Source organism: Ostrinia furnacalis, unplaced genomic scaffold (genome assembly GCF_004193835.3).
Source record: "Ostrinia furnacalis isolate ACB-3 unplaced genomic scaffold, ASM419383v2 OfSCF4245, whole genome shotgun sequence".
Classification (NCBI taxonomy): Eukaryota; Metazoa; Arthropoda; class Insecta; order Lepidoptera; family Crambidae; genus Ostrinia; species Ostrinia furnacalis.
The window spans coordinates 1,048,676-1,075,284 of NW_021134484.1; the positions used below are offsets into that span (position 1 = coordinate 1,048,676).

General features: G+C 37.8%; 1 protein-coding gene across 1 annotated transcript in view; it reads left to right on the forward strand.

Moving 5' to 3' along the window:
* boi (brother of ihog) overlaps nt 1–26,117 on the forward strand; it is a 36,703-nt gene extending 10,586 nt beyond the window's left edge. Inside the window, exons 2-16 of the mRNA XM_028313499.1 lie at nt 6,429–6,490; nt 14,540–14,760; nt 15,413–15,604; nt 16,709–16,878; nt 17,529–17,736; nt 18,166–18,382; nt 18,749–18,882; nt 19,982–20,069; nt 20,308–20,414; nt 20,987–21,105; nt 21,710–21,866; nt 22,846–23,055; nt 23,513–23,705; nt 24,153–24,247; nt 24,397–26,117. Of these exons, the coding sequence (XP_028169300.1) occupies nt 6,439–6,490; nt 14,540–14,760; nt 15,413–15,604; nt 16,709–16,878; nt 17,529–17,736; nt 18,166–18,382; nt 18,749–18,882; nt 19,982–20,069; nt 20,308–20,414; nt 20,987–21,105; nt 21,710–21,866; nt 22,846–23,055; nt 23,513–23,705; nt 24,153–24,247; nt 24,397–24,519 (2,286 nt within the window). The 5' untranslated portion in view covers nt 6,429–6,438 and the 3' untranslated portion in view covers nt 24,520–26,117. The remainder of the gene's footprint in view (nt 1–6,428; nt 6,491–14,539; nt 14,761–15,412; nt 15,605–16,708; nt 16,879–17,528; nt 17,737–18,165; nt 18,383–18,748; nt 18,883–19,981; nt 20,070–20,307; nt 20,415–20,986; nt 21,106–21,709; nt 21,867–22,845; nt 23,056–23,512; nt 23,706–24,152; nt 24,248–24,396) is intronic.
* The last annotated feature ends 492 nt before the right edge of the window (nt 26,118–26,609 follow it).

Sequence of the window (26,609 nt, forward strand, 5' to 3'; positions counted from 1 at the left end):
AAACAAACTGTATTATAATTTTGTAGAGCAGTTTTGAAAAATGGCTCTGGTTATATTTGACTTTTGAATACGGAACGCTAAAAGCAAAATTTTTACCGGGCATGCGGGTCCTCACAATTCTTATTGTTTTGTGCCAGATCCAGTTTTATAATGCCCATGAAATGAAGATCCTATTACAACTTCTTTGAGCAACTTTTGATTGAACAAGTGTGGTGCGCTGTGTGTGTTATTTTTTATGGCTTACCCTATATCTGTTGGAGTACACATACACAACAACGACAGTGGATTATCAGTAAGCTTAAGTCCCTGAATTTAGATTTTAAGCTTGAACGTGCTCTTTTCTACTTAATTTAATTTTTTTATGAAACCAGGCATTAGTCTCTGAGGTTTATACTGGGACGTGTAAAAGTGTTTTTTTAAGCCTATTTACAGAAATAAATGAGTTTTAATGAGTTTTATAATCAGTCATAAATTCAGTCTAAATATTGAAATTGAACCAATGAAAATTAAAAACTTTAATCTTTTCTTTAAATTGAATCGAATTTTGAGCTTTGTACTTTAACACTACCTACATACGTAGACTATGTTTTACTTTTAATTACCTAATAATTATTTCCGAACAAGAATAAAAAATAGGTTAAACATTAACAAAACAATTACACAATTAGACTCAGTAGTTAAGGAAATAAAAACATGGTAATAAAATTGTTTCTCTCTTCCTTAAAAAATAATCTTTGAAACAAGACCTAATTAAATTCTAATCTAATTAATTTTTATTTAGCTAGGCTGTTCTCAGAAAGTGGCCTTGACATAAAAATTAGGTACCTAAGCCTAGGCGCAAACCATCGACTTTTATTCTGCCGATTTAGGCCCGATTTTAATTTGTTTAAAGAATCTTGACTTACTTGACTTAAGGTCCTTTGTCCCCTAGATGGGGCAGAGTAGGGCGTCCACAACAGTCCTCCATTGCGTTCGGTCTTGAGCTTTGCACTTGATCTCGCTCCAGGTCTTGCCGATTTTCTTCGCCTCGTCTGCTACAGTGCGCCGTCAAATTTGCTTGGGCGACCACGTTTGTGTTTTCCTTGGGGGTTCCGAATGTTCCAATCCATGCCTGCATGCCTGCTTAGGGATGTGATTGGGGTCTCTTCGGAGAGTGTGGCCAATCCAGTTAAATGTTTGAAGAATCGGCCGATACCAAATCGGTGTAATGTGCGCACTTTCATACCATCTCCATACTTATTAACAGCCCGACCCAACTATCGGCCAACTAAAAGTTGGTGGTCTGCGCCTAGGCTTGTTCTTAAGGTAATATGTATTACCTTATTCGTAGTCTTACTGAACATACATGCAGTCAAAATTATTATGTGGTGTTGCGGCATCGGCTAATCTCAACGCGACTGTCTTATCGAAATCGATCCAGTAATTTACGAGATACGGAGGTGAAAGGCCACTGGGACACAATAACTTAAGTCATTGCCTTGTCTCTATCATGAATGCCCACGTGTAGCTTTTGTAAATAAAGCGATAAATTCTTATAAGTATTTAATATTGCTCAGTGCCCGTGACTTCGTTCATTGGACTTTGGTTTGTCACAATTATTTGTATTAAGAAAGAACCTTTGAAGTAATACAGTCTGTCATTGGTAAAGTAATTTTCGTAGTAGCTCTAGTTCTAGAAAACTATAAAGTTGGTTTTACCTTTTAACATTACCTAGTATTCAATTAATTTGCCTTACTCAAAAGTTTCTGGAACTATTAGCTAAGTCTTAACTTTTGATAGTTACAGACACAAAAGAAACTGATTTAGCAGTCGTGACGTCAGCCGTCTATTCAAATCCACTGTCCTCATAAAGTAATAAGCGAACAAAAGCATTAGGCTATTTTATGTCAGCGGCATTATTTTTCCAAGAATAGCAGCGTTCCTGGAAAACCGATGGCAATCACAGAGCTCTTTGTGGTCGCAATCAAAACTATATTACCTTGAAACCCTCTGATTAAAGAATGCGGTGAACGTATGTGCCATCCCCCGGGCACGGCGAACTCATGTTCGATCTAGGCATTACATTTTATACGCCTTGGGCGTATTTGTGGCCAGCTGCAATTACCACGCTATAAAATACAAAGGATGAAAAATAAACCTTATCTGCTTAAGGATAGGTTAGCGACTCAATTGTTCATTTGTTATTGTTTTTAGAGTAAAATTTATGTATTTTATTTACTGAGAGCGGCACATTTAAACAGTTTGCATCGATCTAGGCACAATATTTATTTATAAGGTATTCTGCCACTGCATTAGTTAGAGTTAATGAATATTGAGAAAGGGCGGCTCTTTTGACTATGCCTAGGTTTAACATTATACATGTGCTACAATAAGGTACTCGTTAAAATAAATAAGCAAGTGCCTACACATTGCTATAAAGAAATGAAACTTTTATTGGACAGCAGAGCCACAGGACACATAAATATTGTAATAAAGCCAATTAATAATAAGGTTGCGAACCTGCGATCCTTAATCCATACCTGCTGCTGGTAATCTGACAGCTAGTTGACAGACAGCTGTTTTTTGTACTGAAGTTTAATTGGCCTGTCAATTCCTTCGCCTGTCAAGGCCTCCGTTTAAGCTGCCAATTTAGGACCTATTGGTAGGCTTATAAAATTAGCATCACATAGTTTAACAGTGAGCTGTCAAATTGTATTTTTATGGCGTAGAATTAGCATCCTCACACTGTCAAGGAAGCACTAAAAAGTATGAATTTTGCAAGGATATGTCACTTACGTCTGCCATAAACTGTGGGTAATGTGCCTTGAATTAATGATGGGAATAGCATCGTCATAGTAAAGGGAAACAGTATAACATCTCTGTATTAGCGCCTCAATTTTGCATACATAGAACCTAATTTAATACGTAATCAGTTCATTCTGATAGTGAAGCGAAATGCCATGGTGATTCTTATAGAACCGTTTTTCTTTTTTTTAATTAAACATTATCATAGCAACTCCTGAATATCCATTATATTAGTTTGACCGCCTGAAAACTAAGTAGAGAATAATGTTTAACTAACTAGTAAAGAATTCAACTTGAAGAAAATGTAGAGTTCACAGTAGGATATCGATTTTTCTCCACTGAAAAGCGGGAGACTGATGACTAAAAAGTTAGTTACCTTCACCCATCTCTACTCTCACGTACCATTTTTCAGCGAAATAAATATTTGTATGGCGAGATTGTACCACAATAGGTTTCATTTATTTTTCTGAAGTGTTTATGTTCCCACGTGTGCTTTTGTGCAAAATCGGGGCGCTAGTAAAATATATTATTATGTATTTTATTGTTCCCTTATATTATGGCTTCGAATGCAACGCAAACCCGCCGCTGCACAGTATTTGTTTGTTGCCGTTCCACTGCCCGTAACACAAACAGATCTGTGATAATATAATTTTGATCCACATTTCAGTTTTCATATTTCTGTCTGCTGCGTTTTATGCTGAAAAAATGTTTGGTTGAAAGACAGTTTTGTAGGCTCATAAGTCACTGACTGGTTCAATATAAATCGTTGTTAAAAGACTACTTTTTCGTTGTCTAATTGGGGTATGACAGATTGGGTTTTTAATGGCGGTCAAGCTGTAGATCCTGGCTACACAGGAGTTGCAGCGGTGCGAGAGGTGGGAATACTCCCGTAATTGGGGTAAAGTTCTTTCAGGTAGAGATGCAAAAGTTACTACGTGGTGTTTAAAGTTTTTTATGGACAAAATTGACAGTAAGAACACAACCTGTAATGACGATAAGACTTTATTGTATAGGTTTTTGCAAAATGTGACACAAACTCATAGAATTATAGCGTCGGATTGAAATGAATCATTGACATTAAAAACGCTTTGATCCAACAAAATAATATGTTTCGGCTCAACATTGTCAAGAAAATAGACATTACTAAATTTCCTTTGAAGGATTTTTTATCAATATAAAATATTTGTAGCTCTGATCCCTGGATGAGTTCCGAGTAACGGCCACGTTCCCTTTTGATCGCCGCCCTTTGACGCTAAGTCGTGATGGCATACTTACATTGTATTCAGGCGTTTCTAAAGATTCAGCGGTGCTACTCTCAACAACATAAACCAAAGTATTTAATATTTCCATCCCTCTCACGATAAACGAGATTTCAGCATGAGCGACAGTGGAAGATAGACCTGAAACTACGTGAACGGTAGAAACCCTGAGATTTGAACGGACGCACAAAAGGAACTGTGACGGGCTTAATATTTCTCCCGGTCTAAGTATAAAAATATCTCGCTGACATTTTGTAATTTTATTCCTGTTATGTAAATGTCTTTATTCTGAACTTTAATTTTAGTGTTCATTTAATCTTGTACAGACGACAGCAAATCTCAATGTGCATTTTTGATTAAATATAGCACCTCAAGCCGTCCAGGATGTAATGTGTAATGTAATATTATGTGTAATGTAACACGAATTCTACGTGTGGACGGCATGGCACTACGAGCATTACATGTGTGAAGTGCTGCACATACTATTTATATTACGAGTACATTACACGGTGAATTACATTACGCGTTACACCCGTCTCGACCCGGTTTTACAGTAACTTATGATAGCGCAGAATTTTCATGCGCTGTCTGTCATCCGTACATCATGGAAAAACGTATTAATTTGTAAGATTTTTTTAGTTCGTACCGTGTTTTACATACCGTTATAATAGTGCCGGTGTATTAGAACGACTTTCTTATTACATCGACTGACGGGAGTTTAATCGGTCCACCATAAATCATTGCTATCATTATAGATGTAATGAAGAAATCGCTATCTGCAACATGATATTAGTATCAAACAGGTAGTTAGCGGCGCTAATCGATGTTCACAGGGACCGGTTGAACATATTTATATTCAAATCAGACACAGGCACGTCAGGCTCTATATTTTTGTTGTAAATCAGTCCATATTGCAACGACTTAAGATGCTATAGTGTGTAACTTATTGTGCAGTGGTCCGTACATTTTAGCTGGGATGTTCGATTTGGAATTCTCGACACGTTAAGCGTGCCAGTGCGTAGGAGGCGCGTCATATGCCGCGTATGGGTTTGTTTTGTAAGGATGTGTTGGCTGTCAACTATCATGTCATCTAGAAGGGCAACGTGAAAAATGTAGTACCTATAGGTACTGTTAGTTTACAATTAAGTACTTAATTAATTACCTACTCAAAGTTTTTAATAATTATCTAGCTAGGTAAAATATCCAAAAATACCCAAGTATTAAATTGACGATGACAAGTTTACAACCCAGCGCATTTAATTTACAGCTAAGTACTTCTCTATAAATAAAAAAGATCATAAAATCAAGGAAACGCAAGAAAAACGAACCAATTTAAATGAATTTATCGTCGTCAGGTTAATGAAAATTATTTATTATTTTAAAAGAGAGCCTTTGCAATAGGGCAACACAAAAAAGGATTTTACTTTTATAACAAAACTTTTAAAAATAAAATTACTCTAACCTACTTCCTGAAATATTAGGCGAAAGTTAGCTCGCACGCATACTGGCGACCGCACGTAAAAAATAAAAAAATATGTGTCGAAAATAGAACGTTTTCAAACTGGAAACCGACGCGTGCCGAACTTGTAAATAATTCGATAATAACTCGCTACTGTTACAGTTATTTACAAATAAAAAGCTGTCATACAATGTAACGCCAATCTTTTGTTTACGAAATGTACCGACGTCATCAAAATAAGTGAAGTCGCATCTTATATAGGTCTTATTTTGCAACAAGATGGTCTGATGAGCCATTGTACAATGAGGAATTCTTAACATTTCTCCTGATTGAGCTTAAATACAAATTCAACCCTACAAAATATTAACAAAGCGTAGGTATATTATTCACAAGTCAAAGGTAGCATAGATTGGCAATTTAATTACAATATTCTTGGAAAGGTTTATTGCGTATTTGGCTAGATTTTCATCTGCGGTAGACACTATTCAGGAAATTTCTAATTACCTATATGAGTTAATAGACGCTCTAAATTAAGGAACAAGAGTGAGGCAGGGGTTACCAGTTTTTGAGATAATATGTATTGTTTTCTTGCAAAAATTAATTCAATTTAGGGCTGATTTTTCAATGAAGAATAAGTTTGGCATATTGACAGTTTCAGTATGGGAAATATGTCTAAATGACAAGTTTAGTCTTCAGATAAAAGATATCTGACGACTGAAAAATCAGCCCTTAAACATTTAAATGTAGTTGCAAGGTACCGAACATACGGCATATACATACATATTTAGCCTGCAATGTAGACTAAATAGAAACTTGATATAAATAACTCAAAACAATGGATAGAGTTAAATAGTGAATCTATAGGTTATTACAATTAAGTTGTACATTGTACAGGATAGTAATTAAATTCATATTTTTATTTTCAGAATCATCATCATGGTGCCTGCGTATTTATTGCTCTTAGCTGCATTCTCGCCAGTTTTAGCAGGTCAGTATTTATTTTAATGAATTTAATATTAATTATTACTCGTAAAAACAGACAAAAGTTTTTAAAATTACGTTAATAAGGCTATGGTCTTGATTAAGAAACTTCACAATTATGTTTGTAATCGATTAAAATTATCACACTTCTTGGTATTGTTTTTCCATGCTATATTTTAGTTTGTTTACTTATTGTCATAAATGCAGATAAGCAAGCAGTAAAAATAAGTGATATGAACACAATAACATTATTCAAGTATTGTGTCTGCATTACTGCATTCAAGTTTCACTGCCTCAATTATAAATAATTATTGCGACGGAGCTTTATCTGCGACTCTACCATACCCAAAATATGGTCCACTTTTACACGCACTTACAAAAGGACAACAAAGATAAAATATACCTTCATATACCTACTTAAATTGGTCAAGACATAATGGCAAAAAGAGCACAACCATTTATAATAGAGCCATTCTTCGAAGGAGGCGAGCGAACGTTTTGTGCTTGTTGTATTCTTTGCCTGTTCGAAGGATTTCGACGCCGATCCGACGGCGGCAAGGCAAGGCTTAGCCGAGTTCAGACGTTTATTAAATCTAGATAATTTGACTGAATTAAGAAAAAGTTCTGATCCAGTCAAAATTTTTCTTTTTTTGTGGGCTAAGTTAAAAAGTATTGGTGACAGATTTTATGGGCGACTTTTTACGAACCAATCGTCAATGTACTTTCCAAAGTACGGTATTCCAAGGTGTATTTACAAGAAATGAATTTAAGATTGCAATTTCCTTACTAAATTGGATGTGGTACAAATTAATTTAATTACAATTAAAATCACCAGATCCGGGAATCGAAGTCAAGAACTCTATAGGTCGACATAAATTATAAACTCTCTAACCACTACACCATATAAATCCAATTAGGACGAATATTGACAATCAAATAACAAGCCTAATTTGTTGCTGACTTTACCGAATTTTTTCCTAAAATTTATCAGTATTTCTTCGGAAGTAACCGAAAAACGGGACTTTCCCACCTCACGTTCCCACAATCCCACCTACGCTTGACCGCTAATAGCACCCAACCAGTGGAGGGTAAATTAGTACCGGGGGAAGTTGAACTGTCATTGGCGCCGCAAATTAATTAGAAGAAAATAGATAAAACTATACTAAAGAAGATCAAAACATGCTCCTTCAAAACTACAGGTTAGCCACTGTATGGTAACCATTATTTATTCTTGTTAATGGTATGTACACTGCGAGTGTAAATAAGAAGGTGTCGGTATAAACACAATTACTTAAACTATGTACTACTGGCAAACATCATCATTCAGTTTGCTTTGATTTATGATGACCATGCCGGGGTCAAAGTTCGAGTATATAGGCCCTATAGGGTGTAAGAAGACCATAATTTTTTATCAGGCGAAGAAACTATAATATATTTCTCTGATAATAATCGCCAATCAAGGGACTGTGCTGCCCTTGCTATGAACTAATATTTTAACTTATTCTTTTTAGAGAGTGAGTACTTTTCACTCAATGAAAATTACTTTTGGAAGAAAAAACTAATAAGTTCGAAACAGAGACGAATTTCTTAAATTAAGTACCCTGTAACATGTAATTTTAAGGTCGTAGAAGACCGTTGTACTCTTGAGTGTGATTAATTCAAATTACACAAGAAAAACCATTTAAAACATTGTGGTATTTAAAATATTAATGCAAATCTGTCAAGAAAAAAGCTTTCAAGTGTGATAAATTAAATAACCACTGCAAATCTGTGAGGGATCTAAAATGGTTTTTGTTTTATTAAACTTGGTTTCCAAATTTAACGAATTAATTGCTCTGAAGTGTTCTTTTAGCGTTAAAAAGATTCTGTTATTATAATAAAAAAGTTAATTAGTTTCTTGGGTAGAGTGCGTCAATTTGTCTGACCAATGTTATAATTTGATTTAAGATGGGCAGAGAAAGTCATTATTTGTTACTTTTTGGTCATTTTATAAACATCTGCTGTCATTCCGATGGCGTAATTTAATCTAAAGCGAGTAATCTGTACAAGGGAACGTGTAAAACCAGATTTGTTTACTCATTAAAAATAATCGTCAACGCAATTATCCACTTTTTCACTCTGACAAATTGATGGGACCGGCCCTTTCGCTGGGCCTATTCGGACTACAGATAAATGTGACTTTCGAATTTTTTCGAATTTGTGTTCTATTGCCGCGTGGGCAGTGGTTCCTTTGGATTTGGTCCGAACCCGACGAGTTATGAATAAGGTGTTAAGCGTTAAATGCGTGTTTTTTCTTTATTTTGGAACTGTAACAGCCGTGACGGGTAGCTCCCGGATACGGCAGGTAGTCACCCACACAAGCGCGGGGCGTGTTGGTAAACAAAAAATAACTTGGCGCAGTTCCTTGAACTGACACTTTCAACAGTGTCCGATGATTTCGTGCAACATGATGGCATTTACAATAGTAGCATACTTGTCGTTTATTTAACTTATTTAATATTTATTGCATTTAACTGACAAAGGTGGACTCTACATAATATACCTCTTAGGCTGGGTTGCACCATCTTATTTTAACTCTATACTAAAAACATCGGTTATCGTTAAAGTTACGGTCAAAGTTAGGTGGTGCAACTCAGCCGTAAGTAAAAATACATAATCGCCGTACCTTAATTCAAAGTTAAGTTATAAGTAGGTATAGCGACCAAATACCTGCGCAAATTATGGAGATATTTTGTGCTGAAACCACTAGAGCGACAGTTTTAGTCAACATAATAATTATTAATAATATTGATTTCAAATAAACCTATTATAATTTTCAGAATAAGCCATTTTATAGATAAGTATTGCTTCTCTGAACAAATAAAACGTTTTATCAAACAAAAAGCGATCTATTTGATCGACTACAATCAAAATGCGTAGACTTAATTAGAACAAACAATTTGCGCTAATTGAATCGCTTAAAGGGCTCAAATTGAAGTTAATCTAAAACGAAATAAAGCTATAATTGCATACTTAGTCTGTGTAAGTTAATGTAAATATCCAATATCTTCTTATAGTTCGAGTAATAATGCATTCTCATTGATTTGATGACGTGACGTTGATGTTCAAATAAACCAAGTATAGGACTTCACAAGAAAGGTTTATTTTCTACTAAGAGCTGATTTTTCAATCGTCAGATATCTTTTATCTGAAGAATAAACTTGTCATTTTGACATATTTCCTATACTGAAACTGTCAAAGTGCCAAACTTATTCTTCGATCAAAAGTTATCCGACGATTGAAAAATCAGCCCTAAATCTTCTGATAAATATTCAAACAAGTTTTGGACAGCTGTGCCAATAAGCCCTACAATTAGCTTTGCATTGTAAGTATAGTCTGCGTCAAATAGTTTGTGACACTTAGGGTGGGTTGCACCATCTTACTTTAACTTTGACAAACGTCAAAAATCTGTCAAACTCCATAAAAAACACCGGTTATCATTATAGTTAGGTATCGTCAAAGTTAGGTGATGCAATTCAGCCTTAATGTAGTCAATAATTTTGCAACACGTGTTTGTTACACAGGCAGGAATAAGGTTGTGTTATCAACTTTTTGGCCATTTTGGCTGACTGTACTAGTACCTATACTTCCCTACTATTATTGTCTAGCGTTAATCGTAAATCTAGTTATAAGTGTTCCACCTTGATGGTAGAGATATTTTGGGTTAATAAAAGGTGTAGAGACTCATCTCGCCCCATTGCAGTCCTAAAATATGCCCACTGCCCATATTTAAAAAAATAGTTGGTATTGCAACTGGAGTTAAAACAAATTTCATAACATGAAAACTAGCATATTTTATATGCTACTTATAATTCTACGGTGTTCCACCTTGATAGTAGAGATATTTTGGGTTAAAAAAAGTGTGTAGAGACTGTAGCTCCATTAAAGTCCTAAAAAATGCTCCAGATTGAAATAAACACTCGGTATTGTAACTGGAGTTAATGCAAATTTCACACATTTAACGTGCTCGTAAAATACGCTTAACGATTTAAGATGCTCGGCTCGCACGGGCTTTATCTGTGGGGAGGGCCTTGTTGTGCCCCGACCGGCGGCAATTAAAATTTGAGAAAGCGTTCCTATTGTACACAATCCGAATATATGGGACGGCGTTTTATTGGGATTCTACGTCTCGTTCTGACGATACACATCGTTTGAGAGGCAGCGGCTGTGTTGGTAGGTACATGTTTCGTAACTGGAAATTTTCTACAAAGGTTGTATAAAACTTTAACAGGGAGAGAGTGCTCTTATTATAAGTAACTTTTCATGTATGTAACTCATGTCATTAAACTAGCCCAATGTTACAGACGTACTATTTTACATTCTATGACATTTTAGTTTAAACAGCACAGCCTGATGAAACTCCAACCTACAATTTTCCGGCGCCAACTTACTCTAAAAATTTGGTTATTTTAAACTACTTATTTGCTGTAAAGTACCAATGAATAGCTCAAAATAAAATAATGTAGAGATAAAATATTTAAACAGAATTATCAAATAGTGTTTTATTTGTAAATGAATAGCTGCGTACACATTACTTGGAAAAAGCTTTGTGTTCTGCACGCTTTATGCGGTTGATGAGAAAAGACAGCTGATTATACGCTTGTCGCATCCATGTAAATTCAAATAAATTGCAGCAACTTGTCTGATAATAGTGTTTAATGGTAACTTAGGCTGAGTTGCACCACCTAACTTTGACCGTAACTATAACGATAACCGGTGCTTTTTGTATGGAGTTAGACAGACTTTTGACGTTTGTCAAAGTTAAAGTAAGATGGTGCAACCCAGCCTTAAATAATCTCGTACGCAGAAATATAATATTAAATGCCAAGGTCGATGAGTGCTTTGGGTTGGTGCTTGGCTCTTTTATGAAACGAAACTCAAGTCAAGAATGTACTCGTGAGTCTAGATTCGTAATTTACGAATGGAGTCGAGTTTCAATATTGAGTAGCTGAAATTGCCTCAGAGGTCTCCTTCACAGAGTCATCTCTTAATAAAATTGTATCTCTATATTAATAGAGACACAATTTTCGTAAACCTTGACTAAGAATCAAAAACATCACTAGAGTTAGTGCATTTTTGAAAAAAAGAGTCAAGAAACTTACCATGTTTAATTAATTAAATCAGGCCAAGTAATGTTTAAATTAATAGTACCATAAAAGGCAAGATAATTTAATTAAAGAAACAAACATGTTTATACATTTGCGATTAGCCTTTGTTTGCGCCTATAAAAATGTATGTAAATGTAAAAGAAAAAATATTTTATATTGCTAGTAATTTTGCGGTAATCCAAAATCGAGAAGATTGTGGTTTGTTTCTGTTGAGAAACCCGCAGTCTTCGGCAGGCTCACAGAGGAATGCAATCTTTTATCTCACTGATATAGCCGTTGCACAGCACAGTAACACTTTGTTCGGTTTATTTTTATCGTAATTGGTCACATTCCGACTGACTCAGGATCATCTCTGGCCCACGGTCGTTGACTGCGCACTAAAATGAATGATGTTGCCGCGGCGCCGGCAAAAGGTAACCCTATGTTTAATTAATTAAGGCCGTATCTTGTTTGCGGTACGGTGTACAGCCTCAAATCTGACCGGGTATGTGTATCGTGACCATATTTTTTGTGGAAACAGGATCTAAGAATTAATAAGACTTTTTTTGTTAAAATTGAATGGAAGGAATCACTAAGTAAGAATTGCAGACTGCCTATTTTAAGTCTCACGTTACACGGTTGTTGCTGAGACAATAGAGGAAGCATTTAAAAATATAAAAACATGTAAATCCTTAAGACTACACAGATGATTGACTTTATCTTATCAGTCAACGCCTCATGCTTATGTTCCCAAATAAAAATTTGGCTGTTATCACGTTCACTCGTGATCTAAAACTGTATTTTCTTCCTGAAAGTGATAAATATGTTAGAAATGATTTCTCTCTTACATCCAAAGGAAAATATCCTGTATAAAACGCGAAGTATGGTCACTTTATATGTGTCACTGAATGTGTGGGTAACAAGGTATCAAGGACACCGGGATGTTTTTTGTTTTGTCCGCCTTGATATGCTAATGAAAAGGCTTAAATCCGAGCCCGTTCAGCCGTGGAGGAATTTGAGAACGAATTAGCGATTTAACTCCACATTATGTTTCGTTGGGTTTGTTTATTTTACGTCTAGTATCATTTTGTTTTGAGAGGTATTAATTTACAATCCTACTTAGTTAGGTATCGTTTTCATGCTCGCAAAAACAGTGTTTTATAATTTTATTGCTTTTGTTTAGATTTCATCATATTAAATTACATAAGCTTGCTTTGAGGGCCTTCACAACAAACACAATATCTAGAAGTTGGTCGAATTCCTTGGGAACTAAATGTTTCTGAATAAAGTGCTTATGAGAGAGCATAATGTTTAAGTAATGGTTAAAACTAACATCCTTATTCACAATCGATGCTTGCTTAAGTGAAGCAACAAATCGAACGCATAGCGTTAAACAGAGCTCTGTGATTGGTTCGTGTGTGACCCTGTGCGTCCACGCGTACCTACTGTGAGACCTCACAGTAATGTTTGTGAATATGGGCGTAAACGACTTAGGATCCGCACCGATTTGATCAGAAAATATGTCAAGTTTGAAGAAAGACGCGAAGAAATTACTACGAGATCTCACAGTGCGCGTGGATGCACAGGGTGACACATGAACCAATCACAGAGCTCTAATCAACGCTGTGAGTTCGATTTGCTGCTTCACATAAGCAAGCATCATTTGTGAATACGTGCGTAAATTTTCTTCAATGAAAATCTTTCTAAGAAGAGATAAACACCACGCATAATAATCATATGAATTACCCAAAAGAGATTTATCAAGTGAGCTGTTAACTATGGGAACAGAAATAGGCCAATTGTCGGAACGCACGGAAGCTTTTCCTCTTCCTGACAAGATTGGTATCTAATATGTAACGGATATTGTTGTTTGCTCAATTGAATTGAATACACACGAGTATGTAATACGTTCATACTACACACAAGTAACCTATTTTTTAGGTTTGTTAATAATATGTAATAAATAGTTTTGTAAGGCTAATAGGTCATAAGTTTCAAAAAATAACTTTTAGTCCATTAATTACGAGTACTATACATGATATTTTTATTTGTCAATCAAACAAGTACCTAATTAGGAAGTGATAGTGCGTTGAAGATCCGCGCGACGTCACAATGTGCTTCTTTTTAGCTTTGGCGCGCTTAGCTCTTTCAATTTTTATTACATAGTTGGAAAAAATGAAAAATGTTTACTGACGGACTAATTTAAGGTCTTGCTTTTTTACCCAAGAAATAACAATATTAGTTGCTTTATTAGTTACTTAAATAAATCTTTGCGGTTTGCTGTAAGGTCCCTTAAGCGAAGCTCTATTGGCATCGTGTATTGACACCATTTATCCGACACTCTTTGTGCTGGGTCTGTTTCTGACTGAAGAATCATTTCCAAAGCCATTTCTCAAAGGAAACTGGGCGATATTTCAACCCACCTCAAACGTTAATATCGCTACGCTATCTTCGCGTTTTGCCGCCTTTGTTTTAAGGCGGTTTATAGCTTCTAAGCTTTGTTGTATGTTTAACAATGGATCATTGCTGCCTTAAGCGATTTTGGAATTTTGATAAAGTAAATACGACTGTCTGACTGACCTTCATAATATTACTAAATTGAGGACAAATTGTTGGTGTTAATAATCTAGTTTGAGTCTGCCCAGAAAATAGTAGATCACAAAACAATTGAATAACAGCGGTAGAAACAGAGTGAAACAAGTTCTATTTTTATAACATGTAGAAAGTTGCGTGGTATATTTCGAGTTGTTACTGTAAGTCTGACTAAGTAATAATCGTATAGTACTTATTATTATTCTGTGGTAATACAGTAATATTTAAGGGAAATACGGTCCCATTTTCAGATAATTACATGAGTTTTGCGTAGTTACTAGTATTTACAAATTACCAGAATTTAGAACATTTTCGACTCAAGCTCAACTTTCTTCCAGATATCGGGATGATGTTCAAGAAGTACCCTCAGCCGGTGGCAGCCCCAGTCGGTGATGAAGTGGCTTTCGACTGCGTGGTGAACGTGCCCGGAGACAGGCTGGCATGGCGATGGAGGCCTGTGGATGACCCTCGGTGGAGGGATGCGAATGGCACCACGGACAAGACTTCTACCAGGCTGACTGTCAATGTTAAAGAGGATACACCTACCTCGTTGTACCAGGTCAGAGAAAATTCTTCTTCGCCGCTACACTCTTGAAAATTATGAGTGATGTCTTTTGATTAACTGAATATTCAACATTATTAAAGACTGAAAGCTTGTTAAGGAGCCACCGTGGGGAGATAAAGATTTCCCATTTGCAGAGGTGTCTTTTAGGAGTAGAATCCATAATCGGGTTATTTTTCAATCTACTGATTACATTAACAGTGCTGGCATAATTGACAGTAACGATAACAAATGTAACCCGAAATTACGTCAATGATATTGCTTTTCGATTGAGTGGTAAACGCTCATTGAGAGAGCTGTATGTTGCAATCGCTTTATATGACACGTCCCGAATCATTATCTGAATTATTTACGTTTATTTTGCTATCTATTTTAACGTACTAAACATATGGGACAACAGCACAAAATGTCGTGTTTGTTAACACAAAATGCTAAGATACTAGAATTAGAATTGGTCTATTAAGTAGATATCGAAATCTTTAGAGTAACTTTAAATCAGGACTATTCTCCCTCGTTCCCACCACTGCAACTCCTGTGGTGCCAGGATCTACAGCTTGACCGCCAAAAAAACCCAACAAGTGAAGGTCTTTAGGGTTAGGTAAAGATAGCAGAAAACCTACGTACAACTAACCTCGCCTTATTTTTCCAGTGTGTGGTCTGGTATGGCGGGATCAGCCTGGTCTCAGTTCCCGCGCGCCTGTCAGTAGCGCGAGTGGAGCTGGGCAGCGTTCGCCCTAACACCAGGGTCATCAGCTCTCCGCCACACAACACTGTTGTACTGCACTGTAAGGAGCCGGTGTCGGAGCCGCCTGCCGTCATCACGTGGTGGAAAGAGAACAAGGTAAGTTGGTGGGAAGAAACAGCCAAGCTTCTATCAGTAGCGCGAGTGGAACTGGGCAGCGTCCACCCCAACAAGAGGGTCATCAGCTCAGAACACAACACCGTCGTGCTGCACTGTAAAGAGCCGGTGTCTTAGCCGCCTGCTGTCATCACGTGGTGGAAAGAGAACAAGGTAAGTTGGTGGGAAGAAACAGCCAAGCTTCTATCAGTAGCGCGAGTGGAGCTGGGCAGCGTATGACCCAACACGAGGGTCATCAGCTCTCCCCCACATAACACTGTTGTACTGCACTGCAAGGAGCCAGTCTCGGAGCCACCTGCTGTCATCACGTGGTGGAAAGAGAACAAGGTAAGTTGGTGGGAAGAAACAGCCAAGCATCTATCAGTAGCGCGAGTGGAGCTGGGCAGCGTATGACCCAACACGAGGGTCATCAGCTCTCCTCCACACAACACCGTTGTGCTGCACTGTAAGGAGCCGGTGTCGGAGCCGCCTGTCGTCATCACCTGGTGGAAAGAAAATAAGGTAAGTTGGTGGAAAAAACAGCCAAGCTTCTATCAGTAGCGCGAGTGGAGCTGGGCAGCGTATGACCCAACAAGAGGGTCATCAGCTCAGAACACAACACCGTTGTACTGCACTGTAAGGAGCCGGTCATAACATGATAGAAAGAGAACAAGGCAAGTTTGGGAAAAAATTGGCAGCTAGTCTTATGAGGATCAGCTATTCGTCACTTACGTCATCTCTTTAACATTACACGTCTCCTAAACTATCTAGCTTCAAGGGATTGTAGACGTGATTATTGGAAAAAGGGACTCGATAGATGGACATCGAAAGGGTTCTAGTTATTTACCTTATCTTAGAAAAGAACTGTTAGATTTTAAAATGAATGACTATTTTAGTAGGCTAGATTAGGTTTCATAAATTATATCAATCAATCTTCGAATTGCTCACCCTGAAATCGGCAGTTCGATGTTGACAATGGACTTTGTCGCCTCTACGTGATATTGAATTTTTAATCTTTATTAAAATTACCTTGACATTGTGACAATGATATAGCAATATCACATGTATCATACCCCATCTTGAGAAATCACTTGCTGCTCGTCGCAGGGTTCAAAGAAGCCGCTGGAGACTCCTCACGGAGTGCTGGTGCTGCACAACGTTACGTCAGACGACAGCGGCATGTACGGCTGTTCAGCAACCAACGAGCCCTCTGGGAGGACCGTGGACTTGCCCGAGAAAGTCCACCTGAAGATCCAGCACGGGCATAGTGAAGTCAAGTTAGTTTAGCTTAATCTTTATGCTCAAAAAGTTTGGTTAACCTTTGCACATTTTTTACATGTAGTCAGCATCGTAGTTCGTGACACTAAAAGTAGCCAAAAACTTCGTAACACAATTACCTACTTACACTTACAATTGGAATAAGTTTGTGATATCAACTTTTTGGCCACTTTTTCTCAAATTATGAATATTGTATTACAAGAAAAGTCTATTGGAAAATCCACGATTTTGTAGACTTTTCATGCAGTTCCGAGTAAAATTTTGGCAATATTGGCGTCCGCCATTATAACGTCGAATTAATTCACTCTACGTTGTTAAATATTCCGTTTATTATTAGAATTGGTTATTGTTGGCAAAAATGATGGAAATAATAAATACCCATTTATTATTTTAAAAAGACTGCAAAAATGTATACATTACACGTTTCATTTTTATTCAGTGTTCAGTTTATTTCATCGTGGCATGCGCATGAAATACGCATTTTCACGTTCCATCTTGCAACTGAAATAAAATATTTGAAATTGTTGCTTTAAATTACTGCAGTAAGTTTTCAAAACCTATTTCAATTTTGTTCATGTAATAATTGTTACTTACTCCATAAAACTTTTTTCTTTCTATTCTTCATTTACATTGACGAAAATCCCAACAGGTTCCTCGAATCTGAAGAATACGTGGGTAACATAGACAACGACGGAGTCTTGACAGTGTCAGTACGACCGAGAGAAGTTCTACGGCTGTGGTGTGGGGCCGTGGGCTCGCCACCCCCACGCGTGGTGTGGAGCCGGGAGAGGAATGGCCAGATCCGCGGCAAACACGGCCACATGCTCGTCATTGATCCTTTCACTGCTGATGATGAGGTTAGTTCACTTCGTCATTGATCCTTTTATTGCTGAATACTTATAAGGTTGGTTCTGCAGTAATTTCTAGAGGTCAGGTCCTCGATCGTTTGACCAAAATCGAAAGAAGGATGAGCGGTTACTTTTTGGGAGCTTACTTGGCGACTTGTCGATTCCCACATAACATAGACCCTCACGACTAGCGGATGTGGATAATAGGATAGCTAAACGGAGGATAGTAGGTTCCTACGTTTCTAGGAAAAAAGATGTAAAAGTTTTAAAACCTGTGTGATTCAACTTCACAAAGCTATTTCGCTCTAGGTACCTATTAACCCTGTCTATTTCTTCCACTTGATTCAGCATTCCAGGCTCAGTGAGTGACATTTAGTTTGCAAGTTATGAAACTGAAACTTAAAGAAAAATAAAACCTTAAATAAAATTTCTTCTTAGGACGTCTATTCCTGCTCTGCCAACGAAGTCCGTCGTTCATGGAAAGTGATTGCCCTCCAAGCCCCATCCTGGGAGGGGTCAGCTCGGAACGTGAACGCCACGGAGGGAGGGGAGGCGCACATCGCTTGTGGGATCCCTCACGGACAACCACCACCAACCATTACCTGGGTCCTAAACTCTGAACCAGTGCAGAGCTCTAAGGGCAATAGGACTGCAGGTAAGTTTGTCGAATTCAATTGTTTTCATTACGTTAGCGTTATTTCTATGCTATTAGACGTCAGCAACGTTGAGAACAATTAGGTATACTCCTAATTGCTCTTATTAATGCGTATGGAGCTATCTTTAAGCGCAAAACCTAACCGGACCAGTCCAGACTCTTTCAAGTCAACCGATTTTTAATATCTAATTTATTGTAGGAGTCTCTTGACGCGGACTATAGGTTGAAGCTATAATATGAACAAGATATTGATTGACCAACTCAACTTGCTAACCAAAGTGGGATCCATCCCTTAGTTGGATGCAGTGAGTGGCAAAAATGGCTTTAGTAGTTATACTTAACTGTTGAATGTTTTTGTCTCTATAGATACAGAGCTGTTCATCCGACCTGTAGAGAAGCGACACGCTGGCGTGGTACAGTGCTTCGCTTGCAACTCGCTCGGCTGCGCTTACGAGGCCGCCATGCTGACCGTCGTGCCGAAGCAGATATCTGAGGACATGGTATGCTATTTACGTATTTATTACTATAGGTATAGAGCTGTCTATCGGGATCTGTGTATCATCTCAGAATAATATCAAATGACCGTAGGGTGGCTGCAGCGCTACATACGGGCAGGATTTCGTTTCATTTTTACCGTTACAGCTAATTTAAAAGATAAATCTGTTTAAGTAAGAAAGAAAGAAAGAAAGAAAATATATTTATTTGGTACTAAATGATACAAACCTGTAGTACCTACTTCAAAAGAAAATTAGGATTACTTTGCTCTGTAAAGCCCTGTAGACAGATGAATGCACTCAGAATCGGGTCAATTGTTAAAGTAGGTAACTATGACTCTGTGAAATGCATTCTCTAAAGTTGAATTACAGCTCAGAAGTACGAAACAAGTTTGCAACTTGTTTCGTACAGTTTGATTGGCGGTCGCCGGTTTGCTTGCTTGTGCTTATTTTAGACTAGCTTTCCGCCCGCGGCTTCGCCCGCGTGGAATTTTGTCTGTCACAGAAAAACTTTATCGCGCGCGTCCCTGTTTCAAAAACCGGGATAAAAACTATCCTATGTTCTTTCCCGGGACTCAAACTATCTCTATGCCAAATTTCATCAAAATCGGTTGCGAGGTTTAAGCGGGAAAGCGTAACAGACAGACAGACAGGCAGACAGACAGAGTTACTTTCGCATTTATAATATTAGTTGGGATTATACCATGTATTTTAAACATGAGGCAGTAGAGAGAAGTCGTCTGGGTTCCAAGTTCGCTTACCTGTAGGGTCAAGATAATAATAGTAATGAGAGTAAGTAACATGAGTTTCGACAATAAAGTTGTCTGGTACCATACCACTCACTGAAAGAATGTATATTGTAAAATTGCCATTTGGTACTCTAATCATATCTTAGAGTTTATATTATAAATATCCTTGGACATTTTACACTGCGCTTCTAGTCCCAAACTAAACAAAGCTTGTACTATGGGTACTGGACAACGGATATAAACATACTTATATACTTTTATTTGTGTAAATACATACATATTATACATAGAAAACACCCAGTCCAATACAATTTTATTGACTAGATAATTTGTTTATTGTTGATTTTTTGTTGCAGGATTATTCAGCTGAAGCTCCCAAAACTATGCACAGTGCGTTCCAAGCGCCGAAAAGACACAGAGGGAAAAATCCAAGAAAACACAAAGGTACGAAACGTTTTAAAATTGAAATGACTAGGTACTCGTTAATTTTAATTCCCTCAGTTCACTTTGAAACCTAGATTGAAACTTATCTCCAACTCAATTTACTAACCATTGAATTCGTAGCAACTAAAAATCTAAGTGGATTTCTGAGAAGTGAAGTTGTTCTAAATAAGTTATGCTTTGAATTATTGCATAATGGTGATCAACTACATATTGTTAAAAAATATTGTTTTTTATACAGTGGTGATGATGCCGCCGTCCAGGCCCAACGTCACCCGGTTGTCTGACACCAGCGTGATGGTGTCGTGGACGCAGCCTAACCATGGCTTGACTATACAGTTTTATAAGGTAAGCGCGAAGCATTATTAGAGCCAATATAATAAATACTTAGAAATATCTGTGGCGGCACACGAGCGGTGAGGCACCGCGCCGCGCGCTAAGCTCGATTCACACATCAGTGAAGTCACAGTTCAGGCTCAGTACAGGCACAGTGCGAAATATTCTTTCATACAGTTTCTATGAACGCATCCCCACTTGTCAGTGTCAGTGACGACACAGTGCTCTCAGTGTCAGTGCCGACACCGGCAATCACGGACGTATTCGTTGACGACGATATTTTTTGTCGGATCACGGACGCCGTCGCGGCATCAAAAATAAAATAACTTACTTTATAGTTTCTGAACAAGAATATTGAAACAGCTCAAAATATTTCACTGACGCAACTGATACTGAACTGAGCGGACACTGTGACGGAACTGTGGCTTCACTGATGTGTGAATCGAGCTTTACTGTGAAACCTTTCCGGTGCGGCGCCGCAACGCATCGTGTTCTTTGACTCTTAGTCTGCGCCAATGGCAGTCCAAAACTGGCAGTCTTGCAAACACAAACAGAGCCGAATAACGTTGTAATTTTTTGTTCAGGTCCAGTACAAAGAAGTGTCCAACATAAGTGACTCGTCGTGGCAGACGGGCAACTGGGACATACAACCGCATATACACGCATGTGAGGTGGACACCTTACACCCCAACATTTACTACAAGTGAGTGGCACACCTTAAAAGTTGTTTTGGAAAGGAAATTAAGATTAATACAGAGACGATGCCTCGATGCTCCTGAAGAAAATAACTGGTAGTAGAATACATGGTATAGTCCTTGGAAATTGCAAGTTTTGTAGTCGTATTTTATGATTATAATTAACTTTGTTCAAAGTAAGTCACAATTTTTTAGATCACATTACAGAGTACAGCTATTTCACAATTTAGAATGACACGTACACAGGTCTATTTATAATGTCGTGTCGTGTTATAATGTTCGGTGTTCCTTCACTGCTCACCCCTTTTGAGAGATATCGAACTCGAGTCGATGTCTCTCCGAAGGGATGCGCGATGCCACAACAAGGGCCCTCGCGGAAGACCAGTTTCTTGACATGCCCTTACGTGCATGTCATGATAAATCCTGAGCGTGAGCCTATTGACGCAATGGCACATTATTTTCTATATTCGTTTTGTGTTGTTATTGTTTATAATTTGTGCTTACTGTGATCAATAAAGTCTATTCTATTCTATTGTATTCTAAGCAAATCTTGTATTAAACCAGCTTAATATCATTCTCATGATATTCATTCCTCAATTTGTTTCACCTTAGGTTCCGTATAGCAGCCGTGTACTCCAACCAGGACAACAAACAAGGGCGGAGTTCCACACGATTCCTGTTACAGCGTGGTGTATCTCATATCCCACGCGCGCCGCAGCTCACGAGTGCAGAAGCTCTGTCACCACACACCATACAGCTTAATTGGACGGTAAGTGCCACCAGACTGACAACTGTGGCTAATACCGGTTCTGTGATAAACTGGGATTAACCGGTATATAGAAAAGTCCGGCACAGATTAGAGGCTGTCACAGATCAAAAGTGCTTTTCTTGTCAAAGGCTTAATTATAAGCCCTTCACTAAAGAAATGATTGGTTCCCCAAATACCCCCGAACCTCAAATTCTGTTGCACCACTCCCCCCCAAGTTTTATTTTGATGCCCTTCTCCAAGGTACAATATATCTATGTATATGTTACGGTCAAAGTGATAAATGTGAAAATTATGAATAATAGCCGGTTATTATGAATAATTACCGCATGATTTGGTATATGTGATTAATATGAGGTCATTTATGTGTGTATAAAACTAAATAGGCGGCTTAGGGGTGGCCCAAGGGCCACCCCCGCCGCACCTTAACCTATTTTTTCTCTTTAAATCAAAACATTATGTTATAGGCATCATGGAAAAGTAATATTATACAAGAAACATTCCAAACTCATTATGCCAAATTATATTAATATATGATATCAAAACGTTCAAAAGTTTGGCTGTACACGAGCACGTACACAAGATGTTGTTCTCTTTTATGAAATTTGTTAGTACTAAGGTTGAATTATTGAATAATCACTGTTAAATGTGATTAATTTATCACTTTTACCGCGACTGTCGGTAATTATTCATAATAACCGGTTATTATTAATAATTTTCAATTTATCACATTAACCGTAACATATACATACCAAAATTCACTAATGGTGCGTCCACACTGGGCGCACGGGTTCGCGCGGCACGCTGGTCATCCCGCTCACCCTGCTCTCGAGTGAGCAGGATGTCGAGTGAGCCGCGTGAGCCCGTGCGCCCCGTGTGGACGTATCATAGGATTGGCATAGAGTTATTGGTGACTGATACTTGGCAGAGGTCAGGTCAATAATCAAGTGCGTTTTTGATACGATACTGGCTATTGTTACAGTGGTCGATCGGCGACAACATGCAAGTCCAAGCCGAGGGCTTCTACATATACTACCGGGCGCTGGCTTCGGCGGGAATCTACGACAAGGTGGCCATCTCTGGAGGCGGGGCCAGGAGTTACGTGCTGTCTCATCTGACGCCTGACACGGCCTATGAGGCCAAAGTCCGATCCTACACCACCCAGGCTGCGTCCGAGTTCAGCAGGATTGTGGTAAGTTTTTTTCATTTATTGGGGTCAACAAACAGTTACACAACGGATGCTAATGAAAATGATGGAGACTTGTAAAAATAAAAGATTCTACATAATGTATTTAACATGTATTCGTACTTAGTTGACTTTTGGCAGGAAAAGGATTAGACATCATCAATATCTAATACTAATCGATTTAAAGATATTTCATTTAGCTAAGTTCCTCTTACGAAGTGGTGTTTAAAGTATCGCGACGAGATGGGTCACGAGCACGACGTCACTTTATGCCATTCCATGCTAAAAGACCATCGTAGACCACGATGCTGTTTTATTCTTAGCACTTATTGAAATGTTACTTACGTAGGAATTTACTGTCCTTTATTCTGGTTCAAGCCTCCAATCCGGCCAATATTTGGCTGAAACTAAAACCGTTATTAACTTTACATTAGAGTCTAATTCATTTCAATCTTTCCCACAGGAGGCTAAAACACACAGGTCGACGAACGCCCCGACCACTACCACGGAAGCCCCGGTGGAAGACATGAAGGGTTCCGCGCGGGCGCCAGATCCTTTGGTCACGGCAGGTGGAGCCCTAGGAGCGGTGGCGCTGCTCGTCATATTAGCGGTGACGCTACTACTCTGTAGAAGGGCGAAGAGGCCTCCTGCTGACAGTAAGTACGAGACCAGTGATTTCCAAAGTTTTCTGGGCTACGACTCATCTAATACAAGTTCCCAAACTCGGGATCCACCTCCAATAAAGGAATCAGATCTGTAGGATGGTGTGTCGTTTTACAGGTAAGGCCCACTCAATGTTCGCTCGCGACCCCACCACTGGGTCGCGACCCATAGTTTGGGAAACCCAGTACCTACTAGGCTGTAAAAACCGCGAGTTTGTGAGCAATTGTTTCAATTGATTTTGATCTCACTTAGGAGCGTAGAGTTTAAAATCCATTTGGTTTTGTTATTTTTCTTAACTCATTGTCACACATTATCATGCTACGGTTAAGACCTCCAATTATAAAAGCTTTCACGCAGTATTATTGTAGGGTGTGTGACGTAACATCAATGGCCCTTCACACAATATCGTTACTTATTAAAACAGGATTTGTAATTTTCAGAAGAGAAAGGATCCGTGCCCGAGACCGGGGGCGCTAACGGCTACATTCAAGCCAAGGTGCCCATCACCATTACTGCCAATCCTATGCACGCTGAGGTAATACGTATTCAATTTTCAGTTTTATTCACCCAATTATAAATCATAAATTGGAGTTTTCACTCACTCGACTCAACTCTGAAGTGGACACTAGTCTGTGCAAATATCTCGTGAAATGCCAGCGACTAATTTACCTTTTCCCAACGTAGGGTGGCGATGGAGGCGTGGAGATGTCATTCCTCCACAATAATAACTGCGGAAACAATGGCAGCAACGACGACACACTACCCCACTCCAGGAAAAATGGCCCCACCAATCGACAGTACGTGTAATCATCCAGTATTGCCAGAGAGCGTACTTCGGTACATTGCTATGTGGAAAAATTCAAAATGTGATATTAAATGAGAGCCATATTCGAGGTGTTTACGGACTTGTAACAGTACAAAATATTATTTATATATTTACTTAGTAAAGTAAGTTTGAACATGTAGAACAGGGTTGCGCTATAAAATAAGTGTTGCAGGTTACACGGAATGTTACTTAACTGTTTCTTTTGAAGGTTAAGGCCCATATTCTTGCTTCGTTTTATTAAAGTTTGCAAGGCGTAGGATCCTTAAGGATATCTTAACACTTGACAAGAAGTTTGTTCAAGAGGACAATTAACGTGAAGCGCTTCAGTGTTGTAATTTCAACATTCCTACTCTAAACATTTTGAGAACCACGAGGGAGGCGGAATTCCTTTTTTTATTGTAGGGTTGACGGCACACCAGACTATAATAATATATTATGTTATAAAATAGCACCTAGCACAACTAGGTAAAGCGCCACATAATTATTGGTTTGATGTGCCTTCCATACTTACATGTACTGAAGAAAAAGGGTGTTAGAAGGGTTTGCCTATGTAAATTAGCTGGACTAATGCCGCTCGCATATAAAAATATCAAACTTAACACAGCATAGCTTAGCTTTTGCTATAGCTCGCTCTTAAGCTTTGTCCATAGTAGTGGCCAAAATAAGTGTTTCCAAGCATGACTCTCTAAAAAAAGAACCCGTCATGCCTTGTCATACCACTCATAAGTTTATTTTCCGCCCTTGTTCCCGAGTAATTACTCTATTTTGTGGACAGCCCTGAAGTGGACTGACGACTAGTGCTAAGACTAATTATTTATTAATATTTACGACGCTAGATGGCGTTAATTAACAGCTTCAAACTTCTCCATCGCGCGATCTTTCATTTAGCTAATGAATCTCATTGAATCTAACATTACGATAGCGGTATAATTCTACTACTTGCGGTATATGGCAATGTACTTAATATGATTTTTGTTATTAATTTTTGTTAGACGTTATTTAGTTATTATTTCAGTGGAAGTGTGAAAATTTTATTTGTTTATTCATTTATGCATTTTTATTTTGACTGCTTTCTGACTTTTCCTAAGGTTGTGATGGACCCAGGCATTTAAATGTAATAATGACATTAACTTTAGTTAAATAAACATACCTACCTGATAGGTAACGACTGCTTATTTTACTAATTTGTTATCTAGCAGGTATTTAAGTGTATCTGTTGGTAATATAAAATAATTAATTTAAAACGTAGCATGTACGACAATGTGAATACTACGAAATGTTTAGTATTATATTTTATCACAAGTAACCTAGCTCGTAAGCACGCTATACATTATTTACATAAATAAGCACATAAATAAAACCGAAAACTTAAATGTATGACAATGTCACTGAAACAAATATTTAAGCTAATAAGTATAGCAATCGTAAGAGATAGACATCATACCCATCTGTATTTATTTGCTCATTTTTTATTAAACTGACGATATTAAAGTGTATCTAGATAATATTTGAGCTGAAGATAATGTAAGATCTTAATCTATTGCCACTGAATGTATAGTTTCTAATAGATCACTTAATTGGCTTAAGCGAAGGCTGTAGGCCGTACGTAATTTCATTACAGACGCTAATTACTTAGTATTTGTATCCCTAATCTGTGTTGAAGTAGGTCCTCGAATTAATTATGTTAATAGCTGTATTGTTTAGTTTAAGAGACACTCCTTAGTAGCACATATTTAATAGAGTTGTAATTTTATTGTTCCACCAGCAAAAATATAGTTGACGGGGCGTCTTACTACATTATAAAATAAATTGTAAATATTCAATAAAAACTACCTACTTGGCGCGAATTTACGTGGAATATTATCCTCCATACCATCAAATATAAACATTGTGCCATCATAACGATGTATACTATCGTAATAGCATTTTATTATAAATCAAATAAGTAACTTATGGTTTAAAATGGCGACGTACTACACTCTCATTTATTAGAGACGAAAAAACGTTTTAGAGATTTGAGAAGTTGATTTTTGTTCGTAATAAATTCTAACCAGTTTTAGAGATATTAATA